Source organism: Trachurus japonicus, chromosome 5, assembly GCF_045865225.1.
Source record: "Trachurus japonicus isolate A0001 chromosome 5, Traja_1.0".
Classification (NCBI taxonomy): Eukaryota; Metazoa; Chordata; class Actinopteri; order Carangiformes; family Carangidae; genus Trachurus; species Trachurus japonicus.
The window spans coordinates 14,461,554-14,487,678 of NC_140911.1; the positions used below are offsets into that span (position 1 = coordinate 14,461,554).

The 26,125-nt window shown below is 42.5% G+C and overlaps 1 protein-coding gene across 5 annotated transcripts in view; it reads right to left on the reverse strand.

The window, feature by feature from the left end:
- Positions 1 to 26,125, reverse strand: part of LOC146987257 (uncharacterized) — a 79,363-nt gene that overhangs the window by 14,379 nt on the left and 38,859 nt on the right. For 2 of the 5 annotated variants that reach the window (XM_085776468.1, XM_085776467.1), the window contains exons 2-17: positions 23,070 to 23,207; positions 22,417 to 22,584; positions 17,178 to 17,282; positions 12,361 to 12,403; positions 12,072 to 12,147; positions 11,476 to 11,694; positions 10,981 to 11,068; positions 10,696 to 10,848; positions 8,251 to 8,348; positions 7,421 to 7,596; positions 6,558 to 6,787; positions 6,061 to 6,096; positions 5,547 to 5,591; positions 3,258 to 3,407; positions 1,803 to 1,889; positions 92 to 1,513 (exon numbers count right to left, since the gene is read on the reverse strand). In XM_085776468.1, coding sequence (XP_085632594.1) covers positions 92 to 1,513; positions 1,803 to 1,889; positions 3,258 to 3,407; positions 5,547 to 5,591; positions 6,061 to 6,096; positions 6,558 to 6,787; positions 7,421 to 7,596; positions 8,251 to 8,348; positions 10,696 to 10,848; positions 10,981 to 11,068; positions 11,476 to 11,694; positions 12,072 to 12,147; positions 12,361 to 12,403; positions 17,178 to 17,282; positions 22,417 to 22,584; positions 23,070 to 23,108 — 3,135 coding nt within the window. In that variant the 5' untranslated portion in view covers positions 23,109 to 23,207. The remainder of the gene's footprint in view (positions 1 to 91; positions 1,514 to 1,802; positions 1,890 to 3,257; positions 3,408 to 5,546; positions 5,592 to 6,060; positions 6,097 to 6,557; positions 6,788 to 7,420; positions 7,597 to 8,250; positions 8,349 to 10,695; positions 10,849 to 10,980; positions 11,069 to 11,475; positions 11,695 to 12,071; positions 12,148 to 12,360; positions 12,404 to 17,177; positions 17,283 to 22,416; positions 22,585 to 23,069; positions 23,208 to 26,125) is intronic. The other 3 variants (XM_085776469.1, XM_085776470.1, XM_085776471.1) reach the window with 2 other exon arrangements.

The window sequence follows — 26,125 nt, forward strand, 5'->3', positions numbered from 1 at the left end:
AGAAAAAAAGAAAAATGGCGTGCGAGTCTGTCTGAAGCTCATGCGATGCTTTACTTCCAATGACTGAATAGCAGATGCCAAGCAGAGTTACCGAGTGTCTCTTCTTGGCTGCGTCCAGGCTCGCCTCCCTGCCAGCATTCCGGCTGTTCCGCAGTATCAGTCCGGACTCCCTGGCCTTCTGCGTCTTCACTGGCGGGGCCGGGGGAGCCATTTTGGGAAGCGCTGAAATCTTTGAGCCGAACGACTGACTCTCCGTCGGTCCTCTGCCGGGCTGATAGCTGTCGTCGGGCTGATCTGTTTTGGCGCTTCCCTCCGTATCTGCCAGAAATGCCGAGTGGAAGGCCGGGACGTCGGTCCAGTTGAGGTCTGAGGATCCCTCCGGAGAGCCCACTGACCAGCGGTATTCTCTCCTCAGGACGCGGGCGGGCTCCTCCTGGCCCGTCCTGTCCCTTTCGTCCTTACAGGCTACGCTCTTTGATCGCTCCGGCTTGAGAGGAACTATCCTGGTGATCTCTGACTGGTAGGCGCTGCCTGACAGTCGGTGGAGAGACGTCCTCTGACCTCGTTCACCCATCAAACTCTCAATATCCTCCTGCCCGGAGCTGCTGATCTTCCTCTCGTGTGTCCTGACCTGTCGCAGTTTCACCTCTGCTAGCTCTTTGTTGTCGATAAGTCCCTTCCCTCGCACCTTCATCACACACTCTCCTCTAACGCCTGCTAATGAACTATCATGCTCTATCTTTCCAGGTCCGTTCACTGAGCTTAAATCAATATCTGTCGTTCCGACCTGACTCACTTTTTTCTTTCCCTGCTCTGCGCCTTGAGTAAGGACCTCCCTGTTTTCACCTGTTGAGACTTCCTCCTGTTTGCTGTCTTTACAGACCCTGACAGACTGATCCTTTTCTGATCCCTGATCATCTTTCTTCGCCACCACCGGGGATGGTTCACAATGATTTCCTGTATCAAACATTTTCTCAGGACTAGTGTCCGAGTCTGAGCCCTCGTCGTCTTCTTCTTCCGTAGAATCGCTGCCTGCTTTCCTGTAGATGAGCTCTGCCGGCATTCCCAGGTTTAAGCTCTGTGGTCTCCTCTTTTTCCTCTGTTTCGAAGCCGGCCGCTCCTTTGTTTGGCGTGAGCCTGGGGCCACATCGCTGTTTGCCTCTGGCTCTGAGGCGTGAGATGGTTTACTTTGAGATTTGTCTTGAAACAAATCTGTGTTCTCAGATAATTGAACCACAACAGAACTTTTGTCGGGCGGCCGAGATTCGGGGCACACATCTGCCGCATTGGACTGTTTTGTTGATGGAAATTCATCAATATGGCTTTTCATTTCTTTTCTGTCATACCCTGTTACCTCTTTATGTATCATCTTGGTAATATCTATCTCTTTTTCCAGCTCCTTTTTCTCCCACGAGGAGTCAGATGTGAGAGATTTGTTCTTTTCTTCTGCCTTCCAGTCCTGGTCTTGTTGATAAGTTTCTTGTTTTTCAATCAATACCCATTCCTCAGAGCCCTACATGTTGGTATAGATTAAACACAGTTAGATATGCCAAGCACAGCTGCTGCAGATAATGAAATCTAGGCAATCATTTGAATCTCAGAAAGGGAATAAAATTCAAAACTGGTACACAGACAGAGGTGTTTTGGTTCACATGCATCTATATATAGGAAGTAACTGTGCTATATGTAGTTGTACTGTATTTTTCTTATAGATATACAAGTAGGCAGTGAATTTCACCAAACCACAATTGCTACAAATACCAAACTAAAACATGAAAGAGGAGTAGTGAGAGATGTGCAACCTCGGGTGAAGTCACCACAGTCTTCTGGACGAAACCCTCAACAGACAGGCTGTTAACAGGGTCCTTTCCCACCGCTCGGCCCACCAACTGGGCGACACGAGGCAGAGGAGAGAGTTAAAAAGAGAAGGAAAGAAACAACTGTTAGAGAGACTGGAAATGAGGGAATGAATTAGTAAGACGCACGGCTTAATGCACAGGAAGAAAATGGGAAAGGAAGAAGATATCGGTGCCGACAGGACTTAGCAGAGTTATTCTGTGGAGTAGAAAACTTTTTTAATGAACTTCAACCTAAAAACATGGAATCCCGTGTACCTGACAACCGCCGAACCCACAGAAGCCAAATCAGCAGGCATTTGCAATGCAAATATTCTTTTTCTGTGACTACATCAAAGAGCTGGGTTCGTCTGAATCTCTCGGAAACAGTGAGGAGAACCAAGACTTTCCCCGCCGTCGTCTGCTGTCAGTCAAACTGAATAATGCCCCCGCCTCACCCCAGCCCACCCGCACCGTCCCCTCAATCTCTCCTGCCTGGAATGAGACACAGGGGAGACTGCATTTTCTGCTGCAGACGGCGCTTGACATTCTGTGGGCATCATCTGATCATCCCAGACAGCAGATGAGAGATCGTCTGAAGATGACTCGGGTGCAGGCAAAGACGTGAACTGTCCTATCTGAGGACCACAATCTCTGCTCAGTATCTTCAGTGGCCTCATTACCCGAAAGAAAGAAAAAAAAAATGCGATCAAAGCTCGAGAGGCTTCGTGATCTAGCATAAAGACAACCGTGTCACTGTGAGGCAATCAAGGAAGAAAAAAAAAGAGATAACTGATAATTATTTCTTGAGTGCCTCACATCGAGTAAATCTCAAAAAAACATCTTGAAACTAATCGCATCAAGATGCTTCCTTCTGTGCTCCCTGTCAATCATCTTGGAGTACTACTCTGAGATAATGTCAGAATTAATCTTGTGCACCAGAGACAGGCAGATGTGCACTTCATTACACACAAACGCCTCAAAATAAACTGCAGGTTCTTATGTTGCTTCCTGGGAGTGGTGATATCTTTGCACAGGAAACACCTGCTTATTGGAAAAATAAAATCATAAACATAACTTGCTTGACTAATCATGTTTGTTTGCTCTGTTTTTACAGTTGTGGCAGTGCAGTATGTCTTTAGACATGAATATGAAATATTCACAGCGCTAATGGCAAAACTTGTCAAAGAAGTGTCTCAGCGTTGGAGATATGTGCCCTGTTTCACCTCCAGTTAAGCGGCGAAAACAGCCTGAAATATCAATGTCCTTTAATGGAATGTCAAGCATCAGAGATTTCTGGATTTGAGATATTGACCGTAGCGGACCTTTAAATCTACAGACCGTCACCCCACCCACCCACCCACCCTCCCCCCATGCGACTCCCCAGAGCTCCACGCTCAGCCACGCTCAGCCCCCACTCACAGCCTTCTTCTCCGGCGTGCCAGTCGGGGAGGTTGCAGACAGACGCTTCTCGCGGTTCATCAGCTTGCTGTTGGGCTCCCTCAGGGCTCTCTTCAGCTCATTGATGCTCGCCTGATGCTTCAGCAAGACGTCCTGAGACTTATCCAGAAACTGGAGGAGGGGGAAACGTGAGGAGAAAAAGTGCGTGCATCAGCAGGACATCGACAATCTGTCTCATCAACACGTCACACGCTGTCATAACTGAACAAGATGGGAGATAATACAGCACACAGGCCTACACACAGGAGAGGATGGATCTGAACTGCTTGCACTAGTGATTGTATAAATCCCCCACCTGAGACCTGACCACACATTACCAGCGCTTCTCAGTGGGATTTTACAGGTGATGATGTAGCGACATGCTTCACTGAAGTAGCAGAAACAGTAAAAGTACTGTAAAAAGGCGTTTCCACAACAGTCTGTACACAGGATGACATTTAAATTTTGAATATCACTGCTACTTCCTGAACACAAACCATTTAAAAGCTCATAATAACATTTGGCCACCGCCCAAAATAAATAATAAATCTACATGAGCGCTGCAGTCCAAACACAGAGTCAAATTTGTGGCTGATGAAAAATGAAGCTTAAAATATGTAGAGAATGTAATTAATTATTTCCTCATACATTATATATCACTTCACCCACTCGCATGTTAATTATCATGACTCACTCGCAGATATAACTACGTTCTGTGCAGCACTAGTTTAAACTTAGAGACATAATGCTAAAGAACAACAGCATACAATTGAGTTAGTTGTCAATTTGCATGTAATTTGTTTTTGGACGGTCTCTGGTGGAAAGTGATTAAAAACATCCACTCAAGTACTGTCCTTAAGTTCAGTTTTGAGTACTTGTAATTTTCCACTGTTCTTTATTGCTACACCACATGTGTCAAAGGGAAATGCTGCACTTTTTATTCAACTACATTCATCTGTCAGCTACAGTTTCTTCTATTGGCTTTTGAAATGTGATTTCAATTCTGCATTATTCTTAATAATAATAATATTTGGTAGGGCACCTGCCCCATGTGTTGAGGCTATAGTCCTCACTGCAGGCCCCGGTTCGAATCCCGTGTCAAGCGGCCCTATCCTGCGTGTCATTCCCCCCCTCTCTGTCTCCCATTTCCTGTCTCTCTCTCTCAACTCTCCTGTCCATTAAAGGTGAAAAAGCGCCCCAAAATATACTTTAAAAAAATAAAAATAAATCTTAATATATTATTTATTTATTTATTTTTCCAAAAGTTTAATAGTTAATTTCATATCAAATGTTGCTAAACCCTTATCCTATTGGTTCACAGGATTACGTGACATTTTCTGTTCGCAAATCAGCAAGAAGAGCTGGAATGAAAGTAACAAAATGTCATGTGAAGTCATCTGTCGTACGTCAGTCATCTGTTTTTTAGTGTGTAGTTAATGGAGAAAATGGGTTTTCAGGGTCTTAAATTGAGGCAGCGACAAAGTGGTTGACCTAATCCATTTTAATGCACTGATAATGCTTTTTACCTTATCTGTGATTTTAGCTATATAAAATAATAAGCAACACATGTTTTAGCTTCACTGTTCTTGACATTTGCAGTAGTTTTTCTATGGTCTATTAGGATAATTTAATTTTACAAGCCTATCTTGATTTATTTACACCCATACAAAAGATAAAATAAAAATGTCTGGGTAGAACATCCACATTATAATAAAGTCTGAACTCTCAAATTCTTCATTTCTGTGGTTTGGTCACAAACCCTCAGGTTATGTTGAATATTGCTTCTCAGTTGTATTTTTCAACATCAAGTGGTACATGGAAGTTGGCTGAATGTTAACCAGAGGCAGACAGATTCAGATTCACACTGAGCATAATGTTTCTGTCACAGTTAACTTTGATACTTTGAGCACATTTTACTGGTACTTTTACTTGTAATTGGTTCTCCTTCCATAACTGGACAGAGCAGACTATTTCAGAACAGCGAAGAACATGTAACGATGCTTTATAGGCACTTAAAGAAGGGCATGGGTTCTTATCTACAACAGAGAGGCATTTCACTTGAGACTTTCAAAGCCAAACTTTAAAGTATTTTTGTGCTCATAGCTGCCAGATGTTTCGAATTCCTGTGACATTTCAAAAGGAGTATAAACTCATTCCTTGATCCAAGGCCGGCAAATCTCAGTCTGTAAAAACCTCTGAGGGCTACAGGTGCAGAGGAAGAGAAGGCACACAACCACAAAACTCCCAAGAGCCGAAGACAGGAACCTGTACCTCCTGTTTGTGCCGAGGAGTGGCCTCCTGGTCCAACTGAGAGAGCTGAGTTGGGGCAGGAGAAGGGGCGAGCATGAGAGGGGGTCGGAGTTTCAGAGAGTGCGGGAACAAGGTCAGATGCAGAGACAGGATGGTAGAAGGTACGTCAGTAAGGGAGGCAGGCAGACAGACAGCAAGGCTAGATTTGATACCATGCAGAGACAATTTGAAAACACATCCCAGTAGACAGTTTGGATAATGATATGACATGCAAATATGCTTCCAAAACAAAGGTTGAGGTGTCCGTATTTCTAAGGCTTTAATAGGATTCCCCCCTCTATCATATAATGGAAAATAAGTCCAGTGGTGCAATGCAGCACAACTTTTTTTAATGATGCCTGAGTTGACAGCCACAGTAAAAGAGACAAACCCAGTAGACAAACAGAGAGAGTGAGAGACAAACAAAGAACAAAAGATGGAGAGACAAAGACAGGTATACAGAGAGACAGAGACCAAATCACCAGACACCAGATACCTCCTGTTTATTGTCAACTGGTGACCCAGCCTCCTCCTTATCGCCAGCAAGAGTAAAACAAAAAAACAAAACAACAACAAAAAAATAATGAAAAGCATGTTAGCAACCGAGGGCTCAGCTGGAGTTTGCATCTCTCAGCATAATGACAAAGGGTTAAAAATTGTAAAGCTGTTAGCTGAATTTATGAGCAGTGCAGTGTAAGCATGTAAGCCTGAGCGAATAGGAGTGAAAGGAGAAGAGTTAGTAAATGCTAAATCCACCAAAGCCACCACAGCGTTATGCCCCTGTTGGATAAGCTTCAATTGTCCTGAGAAGCTTGCACTGCACCTATTTACATTAGCTCCCCTGCAAGTCCAGGATTTACCTGTACCAAGGTCAGAGTCATGTTCAAGTTGACTAAGCTTCTGTATATTTCAACTTTCTGTCATTTTTAACAAATTTTAGCTCAATGGAAGGTCATCAAAAGACTGTTTTTTTCATGAGGAAAACTTCAGTACCATGATCTCTTTCTTCTTGCTTGGGGTGACGTTGCCGTCCTCGTCCTTGTCCTGCTCCAACTCCTGATCCCGCTCCTGGTCCTTGTCCTCCTCGTCCTGTTCCATACTGGGCTCCAGCTCGGTGTCCTGCTCGTCCACAGAGGGGCTGTGGAGGCGACGCTGTACACTCATGCTGCGGTGGGACATGCCATCGTGGTTCTCGCACATGGCTGAGACGGGCCGTGAGAACTCTGCAGGTAACAAGAGTTGAGTTACAATGAGTTTATCTGATGTGGGCTTTCATAGAGTAATAATTTGACATTTTAGGATATACAATTATTATTTTTCTTATATGTAGGTTAGCTTAGCTTAATCATAGATACCAGAAGTATGCTGGTATCTAAGTGGGAAACTGCTTCTGTCCAAAGATAAAAACATAAACGTAGAAATGCATGTGCTGGACTCTTTCTTTGTCAGGAGCTATGACTTCTGCACCAATAAATAGTCTGCTACAAAAGTTTTGTAAACTACCCTATATTGGCGATCTATTCAAACAACCATTCAAAAAACCTGTAGACTTCAGAGCAAGGTAACCATGAGTGCTAAAATGCTTGACAAATTTCCTTTTTTCCTTCATTAAACAAATGACTAGACATGTGAATTAGTCAGCTTTTGAGTTATTGGTGAATGGATGATTTACCTTCAGCCAAACCAAACCAGCTGATTTCCCCTGCTTCCAGTCCTTTTGTCAAGCTAACCCAAGAGAAACATTTCCTGGCTGTAACTAATTCTCTATGTCTAACTATTTTATTAAATGTCCTCAAAGACTCATAAATTTACTCTGGGCCCTAGTGCAGATCTATCAGGGCAACGCTGGCTCTCACCTCCATCCAAGCTCCTGGACAGCAGGTACCTCTTGCTGGTGGAGCGCTCAAAGTGTGGAGCCGGCCTGTCTATAAGTGCACTGGCCTGTCTGGTTTGAGCCTGCGTTCTTCCACTGTATCGAAACTTTGAACCCATCACCAAGAAGCCCTTGGGTGGAGGCTCTGGAGATACCAGCCTGTGGAGACAGGAGTGGCAGTGTGAGCAATGTAACAAAAAGCAGAAAGGCAAAAACAGCGGGGTGAACTCTCAGATTGGAACCAATTTCCATCATGATGCAATCAAGCTACCCTCTCCTACCCGTCTCCTAGGCCTGATTGGAATTTGCTCCCAAAATAGGCCATCACATTGAAACCGTATTTGATTTCATTGCCATAAGAAAATGTTCATCAGTTAAAAGTGATGTCTACAGTTATACATAAATTTAAACCTTAATTACATTTAAAAAATGCTTTTAACTATCTGTATTGCTGCTTGGGTGAGTAGTATTAATAAACTTGATACAAACAAAACAAAATGCAACAGAACAGAGCAGTAAAAGACATGTATCAACAGAGGTTGTTGTTGTTTCCAGCAGTGAGGTGGGTTGTGAAAAGACTAGCAGGCAGACAGTGGAGGGAGAGGAGAACGCCATGTGAGAAATGCAGCCGACGGAATAATTATACACCCAGTCTACATCCGGTGCGTCAGACAAAAGCATGTTTAACAAAGGACTGTACAATTAACTGAGTGTGGCTACACCTGACGAAGGTGTGCACAGGGAAGTGTTTTGTTTAACTCGATATGCATTGAAGGGAAAACCTTCCAGCCATGAGAGCAGATCGATTCTTACCGGAAGAAGGTGTGATGTTCGATGCAGACCTTCCACAGCCTCTTGGCAGCTCTGTGGTTTGGAAGCTTGAAACCGATTGTACTTTCAAACTGCTCGTACTAGAAGGAGAGAGAACAAAGAGATGAAGAGAGAGGTGTGAAAAGAAGGTGAGTGAACCGGGTACTTCTCACAGTGAACTAACATTTAGGGCAACCTAATACAATCATATAAATTGCATTCAATTCAATACATCTCACATCAATGTGACCACTGAACCTGGTCAATAAAGCAGACTTTGCTTCGCTCTTGCATAAACACAGCTGCAACAATATACATGTCAACACATAAACAAAGACATTCAGAACATCACAACATAGATTTTGCCAAGTAGACAAAAAGTGCAGATCAAGGCTGAGGAGGAATAACATCCAATATTCAGACACTAGGAGCAATTGGGAGGAAAACTATTTCATGGCTCTATATTTACACTCTTTATCCCTCTATTCTGGCTGCAGCTGCAGCAGCTCTGTTAAAGGGGCTCTTTATTTGGCCTGATCACAGGCTCACTGTGCGGCTCTGTCACTTGACTGGGTCTGGCCCAGACAGCCTGTCACACCGAGGCTCAGCAGGGAGGATAAGCTGCAGCTCTGCACAGCACAATGTGGAGGGTGAGAATATACAGTATATCCTGACTGTGCAGAGGAGCGAGGCTGGAGGTATGAGGCAGAGGATTTACAGCCTTCTGCTCAGTTTAACTGACCACACGTCCATTTCTGCAGCTGAGACAGAACATTAGCTTTTGTTATATTCAAATCATGAGGTCATGCTTTACCACTAACAGGTCTATACATTTATATCTGGAACCAGGAGATAGTCAGCATAGCATAAAAACAAGAATAGCTCCGCAGGTAACAAAATATACCTACTACCAAACATAACTCATTGATTAACATGTGTATTGTTGCTTATTTAAATGTATATTGTGTAGGAATTACTCCCATCTAGCGTTGCGGTTGTATATCGCAAGCAACTCAATCGTATTTTTCATGCTGCATTCACATGAAATTGGGCAGACGGCAGACGGACAACAGCCGCTGCATGTAATGGCATAAACAAGCCTCTATGTAAACAAGTGGTCCGTCAGCACGAGGTAAAACAATACACGTGACAATATGTTGTCATGGCGATGTCTTATTGTTTACCTGACCCACGTTTTACCGGCTTTCTCTCGACTTCTGTGACTAAAATGACATCTGGTTTGTTACCGACGGCCGTCTGTCCGACTGCAGGTGAATGCAGCATCAGTGTAACGCTCCATTCCTCCTCACTGCGTTACAGCGGTGACTTGTCACAGACGCCACCTCGACCTGAGCCGACAGCTCCGGTGTCTCCGCTGAGTTTCCGTGGTTTCCTACCGTCACGCTGCCACTGAACATAAAAACATGGCGACACGACATGGCAGCCAGCACCGAGCTTACCCGCTCCATGTAGATATGAATGATATGAACGGCACATTCAGAGCTTACCCGAACACTTCAGTTTGTTGATGGGGGGGATTACTGATTAATGAAAAACAGACTTTTGAACGAAATAATCGATTTTTGTGAATATATAACAGGAGAAGTTACACAATGTCCCTTTAAATACATAAGCAACAATACATTTTACATTTTGAGTTTTGGTGTCCATTTCGGAAAAAAAACTCAATGTAGTTTAGTTTCCATCCCTTCTCTCAGGCTTCAGGTCAGTGAGCCGATCACAAGAGAAGAGACTCTGAGCTTCTGACTGGCTGACTGTTTTTGAAATGAGCAGATAAAAATGTGCAACACATTTCAGGTAAAAGACTCAGAAACACAAAATTCTGTAACTGCGGATCTAGGTGAGCGGGGTTTGGTTCTCGATTGTAATTCCCTGCAGTCGTCACTGTGAGGTTGCCAGGCAACCAGCGCAGACTCCAAGAAGCTGAAAACCCACAATTTGTTGTTTCTACACTTCTAAGATAAGCTAACTGGCTGATCGCTGTAGCTCCATGTTTACTGTACAGACATGAGAGTGGAATCAATCTTCCAATCCAACTCTCGGTAAGACAGCAAACAGAAACATTTACCGAAAACTTCAACTACCCCTTGAGGTTTAGCATTTCAAAAAGAAAAGTCAAGTCGCAAGCAAAGATATCTTGACTTTCAGATAACACACATCTTTCAAACTCCACAACCACAATCTGCACCACAGGCTTCGTCTGGTGAAAATGTGCTCTACAAACTCAAGCTCAGATAACCTCAGTGACACCACTATCATCACCATCGCAATGATGATCCAGGTTATTTCCTCAGACCGGACAAAGCTCCTTGAACAGAAAGCACTGAATAACAGCTGAGTTGAGTTGATGAGCAGCACTAACCATGACTAGTGGATTGATTTTAATGTGTGAAATGGACTTCAATTATCATGCACCACGTTGATTACCTCTCCAGGTCGTATCTTGATGTAAAAGTTGCTCCTCTTGTACGAGATCTTGAGGATCTTTGGCCAGGCAAAGCGGTTGATCCTCAGCCTGTCGCGGTAAATCAGCAGGCCGTTGGCACAGACACCCAGCATTATGTCAATCCCTTCAGAATCCTGCAGCGAACAAGGAGACGGCACGGAGGCGGAAAGGATCCATTAGCAGCACTGTGTGCATCCTTAAAAAAAAACCTACTGTAGCCTACTGTAGTGGAATTGAACCTTAGCTATACAGTAGGAAGAGCCAACCTTAGCATGATGAAGGTCCACACCATACATGGACAGTTTCTTTGCATTCTCCAAGAAGTTAATTTCAGCCTCCGCAGGAGTCATCCCCCTGTGGCAGAACAAGAGTGCTATCAGTAACCAACATCAACAAGCCGTCTTAAACATTAAGTGCGTAATCCTGCACAGTGGGAGCAGAGTTATCTTAGTAATGTTATAATACTGTATATTCACTCCTGCATCCATTCCCCCCAAGCACTATTTGGTCATATGCCAAAAAGCAATGTCAAATCAAACTGTGGTGAAGAGTAGACCGTCTAACTGAGTAAGTATTCCCACACTGGCAACCCTGGCACTGTGTACATCTCAATGACAGATGGCGCGGTAAAGTGGCGGCATCTATCATCCATATGTATGATGGGGGTGTATCGACGCAGCGAAAAAACTCATCAGCCCATCCCCCCCAAGGAGATTTGTGGTCAGATGAAGGTCTGATTTAAACAACAATATGTCCGGTACTTGTAGTTTCGATGGAGCTCCATCACCCTCTCCTCCAGCTCGCGGGTCTGATTGGGGGCGAAGCGGAAATCGCTGACGTAGTCGGAGCCGTGGTCGTCTTGGTCGTAGTCCCCCAGCTCGGCTTGAACCGAGTAGGAGCCCAAGAGGGCGTGAGTGACGAACGAGCACGGCAGCCGACCTGACAGCATGTCATCCCTCAGCTGCAGACACAGGTAGTATCTGTCAGATGAGACAAAAGGGGAGGAGGGGGTTGGCAGTCAAACAAGCCTGAGCCAAGGCGAGCTCCAACAAGTATTCAGCATAGTTAATCCATGGCATTTAGTAGCATTCCAGGTCTAATCCTCAAAAAGGAGAGAGGGATTTGGGTTGCTTTGACACCGGGGCAAATATGCCATGTAAATTGTTACAATACTTTCATGTAAACACTTATCTTTAAAAATGAAAGAGGCAAATCATCTGTGAAAGTGGCATGTGTTAGCAATTTCTGGTTTGATTAACCCTGAGGAACATCTGACAGCTCAGCCAGAGGAGCTACATCTGCTGATACAGTAAGACTGTGTCTGTCTGTGTGTATGCGTGTGTGTGTGTGTGTGTACCTGGTAATATCCTCAGTGAGCTGGGATGGATCTGGAGGGTAGAACTTGACTGCAAAGGCAAAGTGCCACTGAGAGCCTGAGGAGAGATGAAAGGTTGAACATCATGCTTATCTTTGGATAGATATAATTATAATCATATAATTATGTAATTGCAAGTCAATGATGAAATTGTATCCAGCAGGTTAACACATAACTTTGCATCAGTTCATATGCCAACAAATCTAATAACAACTTAACTAATTGAAATTTAAAATATTTATCATCTCAGCGACTTGGAAAAGACACTCACTGCGCATCTGCTTCTTGATCTCCTTGGAGGGGTCCAACCAGTTCTGAAAGACAGAAGGCAGTATTCACACAGGGCAGACTTGAAACATGGCTAATGCACATGCGGGGGGGTCACATTTTGCTCTAATTGCTGTGTTGTGCTCCTAATGAAAGCCTCTCCATATGGTTGAATAAAGAAACTGAGCCTGCGCCTGCTGAGCCGTTCAAACCGTGCTGAGGGTAGATTTAATTCAAGCATCTGTTTCTTCATTGTGTTGCAAAACCACCAGCAGGCACTTACCTAGCTAATCTCCGCAATATCTAAGAGTGCGATTAACCACTTCACCTGTGGGGGACCCGGCCCACCCCCCACTTCCACTTTTCTGATGTTTTTTGAGAGCATCTTATGGTTTGTGCAGTGGACACTGATTCTGTTGTAAGAGCAGCTGTAAATCATGTTGTTTGGAGGCTCAGTAGCACACACACAGCGACAAAGAGGGTAGATATTTCCCTCTCATATTCTTACCCTATTTCTATCATATTTCACAAGAGGACATTAATCATCCATTTTCATCTCCCACTGCCCATTCATCTTCTAATTTGACCGCTGGTTCCCAATGATACTACAACTGCTCTGTTTTTTTTTGGTGAGTTCCTCAGACACACAGTCACAACCTCTGCCTGTCACTGTAAAGTAGCAACTGATTATTTTCTTTTCCAAAAGAAAAAAAGTACATTTGTTGCAATATTAGTCCATCCTGGGTGAGGGATCCCTCCTCTGTTGCTCCCCCTGAGGTTTCTCCAATTATTTTGCCTATTACAGTAAGTCTTGGGAGTTTTTCCTCAGTCAATGTGAGGGTCTAAGGGCAGAGGATGTTGAACAATTCTATGTAAAGGTTAAATCGAAAGCAACTGGACTTAGTTATTTGTTATTTACAAATAACTAAGTCCAGTTGCTTTCGATTTAACCTCCTTTGAAATACTATGACCTGGGCAAATGAGAATATGCACCGGCTTCTATGTAAAGCCCTTTGAGACAAACTGTTTGTAAAAATGGGCCATACAAATAAAATGACCTTGCCTTGCCAAATTAATCCAAATATTTGATACAGTCCAGGTCCCAAAATTAATTTATCGGTTGTCACTTTCTGTCTCCAGGTGTGATTGGATCAGATGTGACGAGGTCCAATCTCCCAGGACGATTGTGTTTGTGAGAGAGAGGCGATCAATGTTGCCGGCCGCAAATAAATCGATGTAATGTATCAAGTTTAAAAATATTTTTATTTTCATTATGAAACAGTGGCAGAGAACATCAACACAAAAATCATCATTAAAATTAATAAATGAATATGGTAGCCTACATGTTGCCCACACCTTAGCTCACACCCGTGCTGTCCAATCGGGTGGCTCATCCAAGACACAGTCTTTGTTTGGTGTGTAACCATGTTAACCTTTGCTATCAAATCACAGCAGAGGAGATGAATGTCATTGGTTTTGCAGATTTTGTTTGGTTTGAATTTGGTTTAAAACTAATGATCAAAACCACAAATATCAATCTTATGGTGGTGCTAAAAGGGCTCAGCGAACACAATGGAGGTGAGGAGGTGGTACTGGTCCCCTGTCCCTCATCAAACCCATCAAAAACACAATCCAACAAACCCAAAATATAGCGTGTTGAATGTGCAGGTCACAACTTCTCCACAAGAGTGTTTTGGAGTTGTTGGATTGTGTATTAGATGAGTTTGATGAGGGTTCAGGGGACCAGTACCATTCACCTCCATTGCGTTCGCTGAGCAGCTCACGTCTCTGCCCCGCGGATCTCAAAACAACATGCACCAATATTTAATGGTAATGAACCTACTCCTATGACTATAGGGATTATGGCAATAGGCCAATTTGCCAAAATGTTGAACTATCCCTTTAACGAAAGGTCATTCATTGAGAAGATGTGGAGACTTTGACCGGCTGGTGACGCTTCATAAAACAATCAGAGGATCACCGCAGTCAGTGTGTGTGTGTTGATGTCAGCAGCCTGAGTTCCTTAGATATTTCATGTAGGACCAAAACTAAATGTCTTAGCAAGATTTTGTTCCTCCTTCAGCCTCCTAAACAGCTTCATAACATTCTCATCATAGGTTCTCTGAATTCTACTGAATGGAGGAACAACCAATAATATTGTCTCATTTGATGTTATTATGATGTTGATGACGATGACGATGATGATAATGATGAACCTACCACACTAACGCTATTCCAAAATATCCCTCAGTTGGGTTGAGATCTGTGAAGCCAGTGGGTTGCTTCAGTCTTGTTAAGAGCAAGTTTGTTCAGATAGACATATCAGTATCTGCATCTGTCTCCACATGCTCCTCTATAAATCAGCCGTGCATGTACAGTAATGAAAATATTTTTGCACTGAAACAAACAGAAAGGCCCTGTCTCAACACAAAACCAACATCTTAATTCAGTTACTCCCTGCATGAAGTATCTTCTTTGTAATGTTTACTCTTAATTGTTCATATTTCCCTTTTATTTGTCAATCACCTGTACATCTAATTAAAACACATGAGGGAAAAGACAAAGCAGGTTATTCACTTATAGTAATGGGAGTTAATGTATGTTGTTACTTTGATCCTTACGCTTACACAAACATATAAGCAGGTGTTGAGGCATAGTTGTGTGCAGAGAGCTGACAGTGATGCTCACTAATCTGAATACCACACAGCAGCCGCTTATTAAAGCTGACAGTATTTTTGGCAGCTGGTATCACATCAGTTAGAGTGGAATTGGGGGTATGAAAAGTTGCTACAGCACAGTGCAATCTCATGGCCCTGTTGGGTAAACTGAAAGCAGCTTTGGCACTCTGAACTATGCCTTCACATGCACACACACACATACACATACAGGCACAAACACACATACTCCAAGCAGTGTTTAATCAGCCTGCTAAAGACTCTAATGAGCCGCAGGCATTTATCGTCCCCCTGAATCTATCTTGTATCAGCCAAGGCCAAAAGAGCACTCAATTAGGAAGGCGCTCTCTGCTGCTTTGCCTTCCTCTGCAGAAAAGCAGGAGGAACTTTTAATCACTGGCCGTTCACTGTTGCTTTTGCAATCTTAGTTCATAGAGAAATCACAGCGGATAAATGTTCTCCTGAAGAGGAAAGATATATCCCCATTTCCCCAACTGAGACAGAGAAAGGGCATCTGAAATGACATTTCAATTCTCAGGCTTGTTCGGTCTAGCAATCAGCAATGACCTCAGACAGTAGGCTCAAGCTGCGCTCTGATAAGCCTGTCTTTGATGAGCCTGACATATTGATCTAAGCTGTAGCTTCACCTACACATAGAGAGAGGAAAAAATATTTAAAGTTCAAGCCTGTTTATCTCCAAAATGCACCAGTTAACCAGTCCATATGGGCCCCAGATTACACTCAATCCAAACCCTTGGCTGACAGAGGCACATCAAGTCACAACATGTGACCTGACAAAGTGTGCACGAGCTGATGACGGCAACAGAAAATATGCTCCAGATGTTAAAGAGACTTAGTCTTGTCATCTTTCCTATCTTCAAAAGGCAGGAGGCTCCTCTGTAGCGTGTTGTGAAACCACATACCTGCCCTCAGGGAGACTCACATCAATCAAAACCCAGAACACACATCCAGCAAAGAGCTCTACTGTGAGCCGGCAGCTACAACCCATCAGTTCAGTGTCAATCACTTGATTATATGATAATAAGTCTGGTCTGTGCACTTGACAACAAATCAACAAAGATCTGAGGGAGAAAAAATATTTAGACATTCTATTTGAAATGAGCTGATTGCACTGTAATGTATGTACACAGTCATCAGGAGCAGAAATAATTAAACCTCGGAGGACAGAGTGAAATAAATAAATAAGTAAATAAATAAAGCAGAAAACAAAGAATTACAGTATTTCTGATTGATTAAAGTTAGACTAGGAAACACACACTAAAAGGTGGGAGGCATATGGAGTCATTTCAGCAAACCTGTAGTGGTATCTTTATCCACCCAGAATAGAGATACCTATTTCTGAACTGTTATCGGTTTTCATAAAGGACTATTTCTGTAGCAGAAAGTAGTTCAAGTAGTTCCAGTCAATAGTTACAAAGTCAGGTTCTGAACTGACCCCTGAGCATTTTGACTACAACCTAAGAAAATACCCTTTAGCCACACTGAGGCATTACATGAGCTGAAGAGTGTGGCTGATCTTAAAGTTAAACCTTGCCTGTAGCTGTAGGCTAAAGGCAAAGGAATAGCCGTGGTTACGTAAGGACGGCATAAGGAGGCACTGGAGCCTTTCTGACCAAATGTTTCATCATCCATCCATCCATCGGTTATACTGCTTATCTGTGCATGGTCGAGGGGGGGCTGGAGCCTGTCTGGGTGGGATACACCCTGGACAGGTCACCAGTCCATCACAGGGTCTTCTCCTCATATATATTCAAATGTTCCTGTGGCTCCTGTCTTCAGTCCACAGAGGTTTAATTCAACCAATGAGATTGTTTCTGCCTCTAGAACAGCTCCGACTCTCAGAAATATTTGTCCGACTAAATTTCATATGTGCATCTTGCAAAGGGTAGATGAGGCATTTTTTCATCTTTTCTCCTACTGCACAAGTTTTTCAATTGCCTTTTGTCCAGGCCCAGACTGAGCATGGAAATTTCCATTTTCCATTCATCTTTGAATGATGGATTGTGCACCCCTGAGAGAGCCAGCCCAGCCAACAAGTGAGAGGAATACTGATTGTCCTGAGAGCAACGTGTTTATGCACTGAAATGTCCCAAAAGGATTTTTTTGTGGAACACAATTCACTGACCTTCTGGGTGTCCGTGTCGGCAAAGGTCAGACCGAAGTAGTCCTTCTCCAGCAAGTTGAGGTGCTCACACACCATGTCCACCAGGGTTTGTCCTTTAGAGTGTTTCTGTGAAGACAAACATAAATAACACATCAGTGGTTAAAATAAAAAGTCAGAAAAGGGGTCAAAGAAAGCAAAAGGAAGATTTTCTACTGAATTGTTTTATGCATGAGAGTCTCAGTTTTGTGTAGGAGAAATTTTGGCTCACCAATATCAGACCCCATTAGACAGCTGTTCTTGCTTCAGTGCACAATACAACAGCTCAGCCATGTAGTGTTGTGCCACGGTCAGTGTGCATCAAACACTTGACAGTGAAAATGGACCATGAATTGCCAGAGAAGATTGGTCTTTGTATTGGGGCCGAACCTTCTCTGCTACAGACAGAGCATAACAGCAACATTTCCTCTGACAGTCAAGTTCATGTTTTCACATGTAGAGTGAGTTTGTTATTTTGATCACGGTGCACAAAAATTCACTTCAACATCGTTTGGAGGTTATAACAGGTCTCTTTTGACCTTAACAGAGTTTTGATCTCAAACACGAACACTAACTAACTACTGTAAATTCCCTAGTATTTATTATCAAGTGAGATGGACACAGTGACTTCCACTAGTAGCCAAATTTCCTAAATTCAAGCACAAAAAAATGGGCACTCATGCAGTGTATGAAATATTGACACACAACATCAATTCATGCATGAGCTCATATGCCACTGTTCAATATTGCACAAGGAGGACGTATGTTAATATTTAGACCTGACTCTGAACCACACCCAGGGAGTATTAGACTCGTGGTGCTTCCTCCCCTGGAGCCTAGTGTAGGTGACAGGGAGATTGAATGAGGAGTTGCCAGGGAAACAGATGCAGTGTTACCCATCTGCTGTGTTGTTTATAATATCAACAAAAAGCTGTTTCACCTTCACTTAATTATACACTGTATGTAATAATGGTGGCGCAACACTTAATAAACCTATATAACAGGTACAATTACATTACTCTACTGATGTACATTGGCTCCCTGTCAAGTTTCAGACTGATTCAATCATTTGATAATAACAATAATTTAATCCCAAGGTCAAGGCTGGGCACTAATTGTGGTCAGGAGTTTGCTATTAGACTTTAAACCATGTCAACTTTAATCATCAACCTGTTATTTTACTCTCTGTATATTAATATTTTGAGCTAAACCTTATTTATCAAATGTGATATGCTATAGAAATAATGGTATTGCTATCATATTATTACCATAGGCACATTAATTGTGCACTCACGCAAAAACTACTACTGTAGTCATTATCCATCGTACATGGAGTAAAACATAGTATCTTAATCTCTTAAATATCACCTGCTCAGCGGCAGTCTGGCAGCCGTCAAAATTGACTGAGTCAACGTGTTTTTTCATGTAAGATCATGATGTCATGAGACGTTTTAAATAATATTGGCAGTTAACCTTGCTGTTGTAATGATCTGCCTCTGGCTTCACAATTTCTACTTCTGCCACTGTAAAGTAAAGAAGATTGGAAGACATCTCTAGATTGCTAATGCTTTATACAGCGGCTTCATAGGAAATGATTATTGTAGTTTAAAGACTTCAGTCGGATTCAGAGCAGAGTGAGCTCATCCCACAATGTCTAAGCTGAGCCCATGTTCCACATTAATATCACAGTGAGTGCAGACCACCTAGACCACTGGCTCTTAAACTGGGCCATCACATGATACTGTAATATGTAAGAGCCTCCTCTGCAGTGACCTGAGCCTGCAGGTGAGTCAGTGTCACTGACTCTCTCTTGGGCCAAGGTGCCAAGTAGATTTGCTGCTTGAATGGCACAAAGGAACCAAAACGTACTTCTGTTTTTGATCAACAATATCATCTTATGTTTATGGGCTTTAATGCATGACTGAATACATTCATTTTCATTTTGTTATTTAAACCTTTGCGATTCAGGACTATCTGCAAAAAGCCCCTGAGGCCCGGGGCTGTGAGTTGATGTATTTTTTATTTACACAGTTTCCTCTTTTAAGTTGCCCCGGCTCTTTGCTCTTTTGCTCTATTTTATGTGCTTTATTTTTCTGTGAAGCATTTTGTAACTTAGTAATGAAAAGTGCTATATGAACAAAGTAACAACAATCATCATTAATATATGACTACTGTAAGCTCTCTTCGTGTCATTCAGCAACAGTATAAAGGAAGAGTGCCCTTCATGATATCAGCTGTAGACAGCAAAATTAAATGAACACACAGTATCAGTGTGATGACTGAGGTGAGCCCGCCTATTTGCTCTCTGTTCTTGTAAAGTAAATATTTACCCGTACAACAATGATCCCAGTGTTGGGACCTTAAAACACCTCTCAAACCCCAAGACACACTCCCGTGTTAAAAGACAGCTAACCAGCATGAAGCACTCAATTCTACCCAAAGTAGCTCTGCTCTACATTGACCCATCCAGTCAGGCAGATTACACCCCAGTGAGCAGAAGAGGAGGCCGGGTGAGACAAGCGGGTATAGGCATGGGGTCTCCCATCCTGCCCGAGGACCACGGGGACGCTAAAACCATGCATCCATGACAAGAGACTTAATTAACCCATGAATGCACCTCCTCCAGGGACAGCACTCCCAAAGTGTGGCCTGTCTTCTTGCAGTACTGTTATTACCAGTTCCTGAAGGCACGAGGGAGGCTCAGATATGGCAGGCATGAAGTTCCGCCCCAGCAATTACAGACAGGAAGCAGAAGCAGGCCCATCCATGACCTGGAGGTCTGAGGCTCTCACCACACTACAGCTACTTCAAAGAAGAAAAAAAACATGGATTGACAAGAGCCGGCTTTGTAAATCCCTCTCTGGCAATGACTGGCAGTGCTTCGAGGATAGGAGAATGTTCACGAAGAGCACTTAAGACACAAAAGCTTTCATAACCATAATGCAAACTATTATTGTGGTGAGGAAAAGGCCCAGAGGTATTTCAGAGTGTTTTTACAGCACTGAGAGAGAGGTTGGTGCAAGCAAGGCTCTCCTGATATCCTTACCTCACTCACACTGGCACGTTAAAAGCAACCTAAACCCATCAACAGACAGCCAGGGGCGGATGTAAAGAGTTAAATTCACTCTTGTCCCTGGAGCAAAACTCGTTTTGCTGTGAACTTGTACTTTTGCTACATGCAAAGTCAAATATGTCACAGTGTGAAAACAGAAGTCACACGATAAAGTTATTCACAATGTAAACAAATGAAAAGAGTCAAATCAGCAGCTGCAGCAGAGAAGGGGCTCGTGACTTAATGCACCATCTGGAAACCACGGCAACTGTCTCCAGTCAAACACACCTGCCGTGCTGTGTGGCCAACAGGTGCATGCTGAATCTGGCTAAAGCTAGTTATTTTGTCCATCTCATGAAAGTAGGCTGAATAACAGAAACACCTCACAGTACAATGCACTACATCCTCCAAAATGTTTAAATTAAAACCTTTGTGGCGGATGATTAATTGCAGGTCTGTTTAGTCTCTAATAGTCTTTTAACACCTGCATATAGCCTTAAGACCGACTATGTAGCCTTTCTGCCTCAGCTTTCAAACTTTGTACTTTTATTTTACTCCACAGTTACACAAGTTGTTTTACCTCTAGTCCTGACCAGATCACACACACACAACGTTTCTTGCACCTGAGCATATACTGTATCCTAAGGGATGGCTCGTGATAATATTGCTCCTCTATTTTCTCCTTGGTTGCACCTGGCTTGCAACCATGTAATAGCTATAGATTTCCTAGCACTCACTTAGCAGGCTGGCTGGGGGCTTTTATTAAACAAAGGAGACTTCCTGTGACCAATCACTGGGGGCTTAGTATCATTTCTGACATTAATGCCAGAAGTAGAATCATTAGGATCATTACAAAAACAATACTATTATATATATATATATATACACAGTATATTTAATAGTTGTTTATAAAAATATAGTAAAACCAACTCTTCAAACGATTCCACTGACTTTACACAAGAAGATCAATTCACTTCTCACAAGGTCACAACTTCATCCAAGTTGTATAATACACAGTATTCTGTGGCTCTATGAGCTTTTTCCCACATCTGAAAAATGATGCACTGTATGGTGATTATCTTATCTCAGATTGGTTTGAGAAATACACTTATATTTGTAAAAGCAAGTTGAATTGTGGGAAATGTAGGATCAAGTGATTTTGCAGCTTGACCCAAACTATAATTTGAAGATAAGGACGTTTAGATTTTGACAATTTTTACCTAATCAATATAACTATTACTACAGCATTAATCATTCTTGTAATTGTCACTTGTAACAGTTTTAGAAGGCACCTGCAAACAGTGTTGTCCCTTTGACAGGGGTAACAATTTAGAAAACAATAACCCAGTTCATTTAGAAAGGTGGCGGCCTATTTTCAAATGTTATATTTTATACTCAATGCTAAAAAACATTTTAATTGAAATGTAGAAGCAGAGTGCTGGACTGTGACAAAGACTGGGTGACACCAATGGGCCTGAACAGAGCCCCATCTCAGGTACAGAATCAATGGTGCCTCTGTATCATGTCCTGGATCTGGGCTTGTAAATTCACAGTGAGAGGAATGTAAATACCTGAAAATATTTCTGCATAGTCATCTCCACTGTGGAGTAATTGCTTATGAATTCCTTCCACCACGATCCTGCCAAAGGTATTTTTGGAGGAGAAGATAGAAATATTCCACCAGATGTATACACTGCTGCTGTTGCTGGTCATCAAAGCCCCAGAACCTCAAACCACTTGTTTATCTGGTGCAATTGTCTTGAATCTGTCGTCTCTCTTATGCATGGCTTCAGTTTCCTTTTCCTGACAGTAGAGAATGTCCCGTTTCACACTGCTGGAGTAATGACAACTGATATCTTGTGTGGAATGCAGACTTTCATACTACACAATTTTTTGTGCCAAAAATGTGTAACATTTCTTTGGCTTTGGCTTTGCCCTCCTGGTGCGCTGTCAGCATGGTGCCCTCTCTTTTATCCGCTTTGCCTGTTTTATCCGCTCAGTGCAGCACTATACAACATACACAACTGCCCACAAAGGAAAATAATAACAAAGGAGAAAAAAAGGGGAAAAGGGGAGTTTTGCTTTTCATGTGTTTTTTCAAAGCGTGTTAAGGTTAAGGTTAATTCTACAAAGAAAATGTCTCCCCACCAATTGTTAAGCCATTATGCATACCTCAATTTCTGCTTCAAACTCAGCGGAGTCAAGCAGGGTCACTTTGAAAGGGGCAGTTTTGAGTCGTTTGGAGCCTTTCTGTGGAGATTTGAGGTTCTTGTTTGGCGACGTCTTCTCAGACATTTCGTCTGTTTCTCTGTGGTCGTCTAGATGCTTCGAGTTCAGTTCCTATACACATATAGAAGAGACAAAGAAAGTCAAATCACACAGCTATGGAGCTCATCTGTCAAGTCTGAATGTACTTAAAATACTTGGAAGTATGAAAGCATTCAGTCCACCAGAGAAATTTCATATTGTCTATATTCAGAAACTGAGCCTTAAAATGAGCTGTCTTGACTTCTGTGACCTTGTGATGTCACAACAAAGCAGCCAAGAAAGACTCAGATCCTTGCTTTTCATTGGCTCATATACTTCTGCTTCAAATTGCAAAACATCTTGCTCGCCAGATTGAATTATTAAATAGATAATTGTTGCCTCTCAAGTGTGAATGTGTGTGTGGCTGGCTGTTTGTCTCTACATGTCAGCCCTGAGCTAGACCGGCGAGCTGTCCCACACCCTGTGTCAGCTGGGATTGGCTCCTGTCTAGACAGATTTTGTCAGCATGACAGTGTCACAGCAGTGTAATCCATCATCCCACTTAGGACCATACTGACCTGTTTGGCCATCTTGCTATCTGAGGTGGACTCCTGCATGCCTGCTGCTACCCCCTGCTGCCCGGGAGCTCTCCTGTCTTGCTCTCTTCACCTCTGACTCGGGGCCTGCCTCTGTTGCTGCAACAAAGTAACACCAACCTGAAAAGAGACAGAGCAAAGCAAAATCATGAGCAATATAATCCTTTTTTTTGACAGGTATGTTTTTTTTGTTTTGCAGCTTTGCAGCTCTGTACAGTCTGCCCTGCTTAGACCATCACTTCACTTCTTTGTTTACTGTACAACGTGCCACGCTATGTGACAAATAAAAACATTGAACTGCTTTTCAGTGGCAGCATCACCTATATCTGAAACACAAAATAAACGTATGTGATCATGTATTAATTCAAAAACATAATCATAAAACACAGTACCATGTAATTATATCAAATGACTCCTCATCCCTCAACATTAAGATGACAAGCGCCAAGATCACCTCCGTTACAAATTCTGCAAGCTTCAGCTTCTTGATGTAACACACACAGTTTCCACAGACATAATTCACCTTGCCATAAAGGACATTTACTTTAATTATAAATCCCTCACTTAGCTGGATAATAATCATCTATTTAAGCAAGACCGGCTCTGGCACTAAGATGATGATTACCCAAAGAAATGAATCAGTGAATTAGGCCATGAGCTCAACCAACAGTGCTCATGGCTATCATTCCTATAATCATTAAGGTGTTCAACCCCAAAAAAATAAAATATGTCTTAATATCATGAGCAGGTATATTTGTAATTCTAAGTGCACTATGTAAATGTAAGTATATCACAGCATAAGATATAAGACAAAACAGTGTAGAGCAGGTGCTTCACCTGTTCCTACTTCACTTTGCAAATTTCTACATTGTTCTGGAAACCAGCTGATACTTGTTGCTGTCAGTTGCAGCTTATAGTGTAGGTGTGGGTGGATGAAACACTATAGGGGAAAACAGGCAGGTTTGTCAGATTAGATAGGCATATGCTATCATCATAGGATCAACAGAAAGATATCAAAGACGTCTGAGGAAAATATTAAGCCCTTCTAACAAGGATTTAACAGTATTACCGAGGAGAAATCTTTTTAGTTGTTTTAAAGCAAGTAGTAGTAGGGAAATTTACTTGACTTGACTTGAGGTCTGCAAAAAGTGGTGAAAAAGGTACTCAGATATTTTTCTTAGTAAAGGTAACAACACCACAGTGTCTGAGTAATCTGTTAATATACTATAAAGATGATAAATAAAACTCATCATCAAAATTAATAATATGGAGTGGGCTTTTCAGCATCATGTATGACATAATCACTTTAATGTTGCTGGTAGCTGGTAACTGTGAAGCTAATTTAAAGTACTTGATATATTACCAAGTAGCTCATCCTGTAATTATCCTAATTTAAATGATCTTATAATTAAATTATTCTGTAATTTAATTTAATCTAAGTTTACTTCTTAGCTGGGAGCAGGCAATTTCTGGAAGACCTGGAATGTTAATTAGTGAGCCATGAGCTTCTAGTGTCCAAGAGGGTGTATTCACAGGGTATGAGTGTGAACATCCATGGTGTCAGCAACTGTCTGTGATCCCAGTTTATGGCAGGCTGTTACCACCTATTTCCAGTGTGCTAAACTAATCATTTCCTGACTTCAGTTTTCTTTTTCTGTCAAACAGTTACTAAATAAATATATATATTGTAAAAATAAACTTCTGTAAAATAATGTTAAAGTCAAAGACATTTATGTGTACTGAAAGTCAAAGACATTTATGTGCACTATTATGTTTCCACTAGCAGTAAAAATAGGTATTTTTTTATTGTTGTTGTTGTTTATGTTATTATGAAAGACTTGAGTTGTTACAGGAGGGGAACCTGTCAGATTTTGTTTGCAGGAGCTGAGAAACCCCAACGCAGGAGAAGCATTTTGTTCACAGTGTAGATTTTATTTCTTGATAATTCATGATTTTCTCTGACAAGTCAAGTGTCAGAACTGCAGCTGTATATCTGATGTCTCAGAAACCCACGTGGGCTGCTGGCGTACTTTAATGTGCTTGATGCAAAGAAAATGAAAATCATTTTGTGTGCACCACGGTGTCATCTATCCGACAGCTCTTCCTCTCCCACACAATGGGCTTCTCGCTGTAAGATTTTTCGAACGTCAGACTAAAGTAGCGAATTAAAAAAAACAAGCCTCTTTCCTCTGCAAGTCTGAAGACACAAATCACTGACAGCAAAAAAAAACTTCCCGCTGTGAAACTCTCACTGTTAAGATGATGTCGCCCATCTTTGGCCACTTATCCAGCAGAGGCGGAAAAAAGAAGCTGCCCCTCAACCAGCTCCTTTTAAGTACTCAGTTTCCTGTGGATGGATATTTTTTGTTATCCAGGGGATGTCTTCTACATCCACCAGAAATAAAAGATGCTCATGACCCTGGAACGTGTTCTTCCTTAACCTTTTCTAAAAGTAAGACACAGCACGTAATGTGTGAACATATCCTCAGTGGGCGCTGCTCAGCACAGCACATCCGAATAATGCCTGTGTATTATAGAGTTCCCTCGGGACCTTGTATATAATCCAGTCTCTATATGACCCTAGGAGTCTCTCTGCCGCAGATTACATCAACATAATGCACCTGGGGGCTGTAGGCGATCATGGCTGAACAACCGAGGCGAGGACACAACCGGTTCACACTGGTTCAGAGGAGAGGCTACACTCCTCCTCCTCCTCCGCCCTCCCCAAGCCAGGGAAGGTCTTGACATATTGCATGTGGTTAAAGGAGTATGAAACCCACTGACTCCTCCTCACCCCTCACACCTTCTCCCTTCCCTTTCTCTGCTGTGCTATCACAATTGCCTCATTACTTACAATCACAGTGATATGACAGAAATGAATTCCCCTTCTATGGGGACAAAAGGGAAGCGTGGAGTGGTTTGTCTGCTCAGGGCTTCATTTCCCCCCTCGCTGTCTGACGCAGCCGGGCACTGAGCTATAAGATGCTAAATCAATTTTCGCTCACTGGCTGAATTGTGGGTGTGACTGCCAAGTAAAC